Raw genomic sequence first — 4,880 nt, forward strand, 5'->3', positions numbered from 1 at the left:
GATGAAGAAGTACTCTCCTTATATTTTCAAGACCAAGATTCTTGGGGAGGAAACTGCTGTCATATGTGGTCCTGAAGGACACAAGTTTCTTTTCTCCAATGAGCAAAAGCTCTTCACAGCTTTCCGACCTCACTCGATGCAGAAACTGTTCCGCTCTTACCAGGCTGCTGCGCCAGTTCAGATTACCAGGGATGCTGAGGCAAAAATTTTGCGGTCTCCAGGATTCTTGAAGCCTGAAGCATTGGTGAGGTATTTGGGGAAAATGGATTCCATCACTCAGCAACAGATGGAGAAATACTGGCAAGGCAAAGATGAAGCGAAGGCCTTCCCTCTTGCTAAGACCCTGACCTTGACTCTAGCATGTCGTTTCTTCTTGGGCATTGATGACCCTGAGCGTATCTCTAGGCTCGTTACCAACTTTGATGATATTACCTTGGGGATGCATTCAATACCTGTGAACTTTCCAGGGACAATTTTTTACAGAGCGAACAGGGCGGCAGCTGCCATCAGGAAGGAGTTAAGAGAAGTTATAAAGGAGAAGAAAACTGCCATGGCGACAGGAGCACCTATGCAGGACATACTTTCCCATATGATTGTGGCCACTGACCCGTCCGGAAAGTACATGCCTGAGGCTGAGATTGCTGATAAGATTATGGGGTTGCTGGTTGCAGGGTACAGCACTGTGGCTACTGCTATGACTTTCTTCATGAAATACGTTGGAGAGAGGCCTGATATCTATGACAAAATCTTAGCTGGTATGTACATACAATACAACCACTTTCATCTTTATTTACTCGCATCAAATTAATTTGTCAGGTTCTAATTATTGTGAAAGTTTGAAACCTGCAGAGCAATCAGAGGTTGCAGCTGCCAAAAAGCCAGGCGAGCTCTTGGATTGGGATGACATACAGAAGATGAAGTATTCATGGAATGTATTGTACGAAGTGATGAGACTGACACCTCCACTTCAGGGAACTTTCAGGGAAGCCCTCACGGAGTTTACTTATGCTGGTTTCACCATTCCAAAGGGATGGAAGGTATGTCCGTCAGTATGTGATAGTCTAGCTCAACATGATCGAGTTAGCCGACAGCCAACCACGACTAATCTCCAAGCTGACCAATCAATGTCTTTTCCTGCAGGTATACTGGACAGTCAGCACAGCGAACAGGAACCCAGAATTCTTTCCAGAACCGGACAAATTTGACCCTTCAAGATACGATGAAGGAAATACTTTTCCCCCTTTCACATTTGTTCCATTTGGAGGTGGACCTCGGATGTGCCCAGGGAAAGAGTACGCTCGACTGGCCATACTCACCTTCGTGCACAACGTTGTGAAAAGGTTCAAGTGGGAATTGGTGGAGCCAAAGGAAAAGATCGTTGGAGATATGATGCCAACACCAGAAAAAGGACTCCCCATTCGCCTTAGACGTCACTAGGCTGGCGTCTCAAAGCTCTCTCCTTTTGATTCTAAATATACAAAGAGACTTTTCTCATGTTTTTAATAAACTTGTAACCATGTGAACATTCTCCATATATAGTTTTAGCTTAAGCAGGTTCCCAAAACCTATGGCTTTGTCCCTTCTTTTTGTTGAAATCGTAATCTATCTGTCTTTCTTTATGTTACAATGGTTGAGCCACAAGATATGCTGTATCTTTCTTTTCCATAAAGCCATATTTTAGGTTTACCAAAGTTAGATTTCAGCCATTCACATTGAACAAATGTATTTAGTAACTGTTGAGAGTTGACTTACTCTACTACTACTAGTCAGAGAGAATCTAAGCCATAAAAGACAAGTGCAATTTCTTCTGAAGGGAAAACCAGATATCCATTGTCAGATACTGCGCCATTGGTGGTCCCAAAACCTGGAGCCATGATGAGAATATTTGGTTTGGCTCTGGCTAAACCCACCCTTTGATTTGAACATAACGCCCTCTTTCAACTTGTCCACTGCAATATTTGACTCTGAATTCCTCGTTCGCCCAAATGATGGACTGTGCGCCATAAGCAAGTTGGAAGGATGAAAGGTGTAGAGGATCTCAAGCAAGTCAAACTGAACAAATCCCTGCAAATCAAGTAAATATTCTGTGGATATGTGTTCACAACACTTGTATAAATACACTGCACTGATCAAGGGTATATATATGCAAGCCTTTCACGAAGAAACCTTTCCAGGTATATTGGAGGGTTAGCACAACAACCAAAAAACCCAGAAAGATTATGAGCAATGGAGATGGAGGTAGGATGAAGGACTTGCTTTAGTTCCATTGGGAGGTGGAAACGAGTTTGGTTGCTTTCAGTAGTAGCAGTACTAACGACTCGGCCAAAAGATTCAAATGAGGCTGATGGGAATAATGGTATGTCCCAAGTCCCATGCATCTCGTGTCCAGAAGAGATGGGTGGATCTTAAACCTAAGTTATATAAATAAGGGTTATTCTCTATTTAATAGATAATAACAAATTCAAGATTTTACATGAGAGAGATAATTAAAAGATAATTATATAAATTAAAAATTAAAAAATTATCAATCGTTATCTCAACCACTACTTCGACTCTGTTATTGATAATAAATATATTTTTTAATTAAAAATATAAGCACGTGATAAGTAAATCCCAACCTAATTTTACTTGCCGCCCTTTTCTTCTTTGTTTAACATGGTGGTGTTCTTTCCTTGGATTAGCAGCAATCAAAGCATCAACCTGGTGGTGTGGTGGTACCAAAAAAGGTCATTCTGGATAGCTACATCCACCTTCACTGCTCTCTCAATTTCACATTTTAAGTAAATAATAATAATAATAATAAGTAGTACATTACTTGTTACTCCACCAACCAATGCCCAACCTTTCTTTTGAAAATGAGTTTGTCAAATTAATTATTATAATTAAAATCATTTACCAGCAGTAGTAGCACAAATCATATACAGTAATGTCCTTTATTAGTTGGAATTAAAGATTAACTATAGGAGAATCCGAGTGGAGTTAAAACTCTGTTTTAGGTCAAGTACCATATTTGATATTAAAGCTAATCTTACGAGGTTTATTAGAGAATTATTTAGTTGAAATTGAAATTAAAATTATTCACTATCTCACGTTTATCGTGAAGTCAATCAATGTGCCAATTAAATGAACACCCATCATAAAAATTAAGATTTAAGTTTACATATTTTTTTTGTTCCTCCTTATAGTATTGCTACATATTTATTTATAAACTGTTTAGGCATAACTTGACCTAAAATAGTATAAGCTATTTTAATTTTTCCTATAATATTTATATATATAAAAGAATAGCTATTAAAAATTTTTTTAGACTCACTAATTCGAAGATATGAAGATTAGGGGTGAATAGATTAATTTCGATTCGATTAAAAATCGAATACTTGATTCTATGTCGATGGATATATTATATAGATTATGTCAATCAATTTTCAATATTTGAAATTTATAATCATGTCGATAGAAAAATTAATTATTAATAATCTATCTTTAATACAATAAGTGCAGCTTAAGTTATATATTTATCGTTATAATAAAAAAAACCGTTTATTAATGATCAAGTAATATACCACTCGAAGTTTGGTGGCTTATGGAGCAACAATAGATCGAATGAATTCAATTAATTTTATCGATTATTTAATTCAATTTATTGATTATCATTATGTCAATCAATTTTCAGTATCTAAAATTTACAATCATATCCATGAAAAAACCCCTTGATTATAAAATATATATAAATGTATAATTTTTACTTAAACAGTATAAAAATATATATTATATAAAATGTTGAAAAATAATAATAAAAGCAAACAAACCTAAATCAATTTCGATTATTTTAATTTCAAAGTATAATTCAATTTTCGAAATTATAGGCTCGTACCGATCAAAACATATAGAAAATGTCCTGCTACTCAGTCGTTGGAGAATTTCTCTTTTTTCTTTTGAAAGAAAAAGAAAATAAAAAAAGAAATCTCGTCCTAAATGGTAAAGGCACATTCACAAAAGAAATACCAAGTAATTTTGAGGTTCAATGTCTATTGGTCAGTTAATGCTAAACCTTTTCATGGCAAAGGAACACCATGCTCACAAAACATACTGTGCAACTACAACATGAGATAGACCTACCTACGAAAGGGACAGAAATTTTCCATTCATCCAATCACTAATAAATTATACACTAGCTGCTGCTGCTGCTGCTGCTGCTGCCGCCACAAAGAGAGATCCTCAGGAAACAAGCTCTAAAGCCTAGTTTGTAAGAACTCTGCCATTAGATTCCAGACGAAAATCATCACAGCACCCCTATTAAACCCCTGCCTGTAACAAAACCAACCTTAATATAAAAACAAACTTTCACTAAAAACAGTACTATAAAATATCATCTGCAAAAAATAATATATTATGTAACACAAACATCAAGAGTCACCATGCTACGAGTTAAAACATCTAGTGTAATGACAACATTTCGCACAGTTAACCCTAGGGGATTAACATACTGCTGTCACTGGTCTAAAGCAACAAAATATCACTAGATACTCAGAATTAGAGGTTCATATAGCACAAACTGTAGATGAGACAATCATGGTAGCAAACCACACCAATCATGATAGAATGCCTCTCAAGATATTTTTAGGAGATTAAGCCAATAAGGTGTTATGCTTAGCACATGTCCCTTTATGAAGCAGGAGCAAATATCCAAATTTTAGTGTTGATGGTGACTGTGATTGATGGGAACTCAGATTATAGCATTCAAATGTGAACCCAAATCATACTTTCTTTATCTATAATTTTTGGATTGATGGGAGCGTAAACTCTTAAAAGCATAGTGACTGTAAAGTGCTTTTCCAAATCATAATAGCAATCAAGCTGCAGTTGTTTTGGTAGATTAA

The 4,880-nt window shown here is 36.2% G+C and overlaps 2 protein-coding genes across 2 annotated transcripts in view; one reads left to right on the forward strand and one right to left on the reverse strand.

Moving 5' to 3' along the window:
- Nucleotides 1-1,623, forward strand: part of LOC110427178 (beta-amyrin 28-monooxygenase CYP716A378-like) — a 1,928-nt gene extending 305 nt beyond the window's left edge. Inside the window, exons 1-3 of the mRNA XM_021442623.2 lie at nt 1-755; nt 850-1,037; nt 1,141-1,623. The exon at nt 1-755 is cut by the window's left edge and continues 305 nt beyond it. Coding sequence (XP_021298298.1) covers nt 1-755; nt 850-1,037; nt 1,141-1,437 — 1,240 coding nt within the window. The 3' untranslated portion in view covers nt 1,438-1,623. The remainder of the gene's footprint in view (nt 756-849; nt 1,038-1,140) is intronic.
- A 2,343-nt stretch (nt 1,624-3,966) lies between these two features.
- The window catches only part of LOC110427179 (Small nuclear ribonucleoprotein family protein), a 5,444-nt gene continuing 4,530 nt past the window's right edge, over nt 3,967-4,880 (reverse strand). The window contains 1 exon segment of the mRNA XM_021442624.2: nt 3,967-4,308. The gene's annotated coding sequence lies outside the window, so the exon portion shown is untranslated.

Source organism: Theobroma umbraticum, unplaced genomic scaffold, assembly GCF_002168275.2.
Source record: "Theobroma umbraticum cultivar Fairchild unplaced genomic scaffold, ASM216827v3 scaffold_228.0, whole genome shotgun sequence".
Taxonomy (NCBI): Eukaryota; Viridiplantae; Streptophyta; class Magnoliopsida; order Malvales; family Malvaceae; genus Theobroma; species Theobroma umbraticum.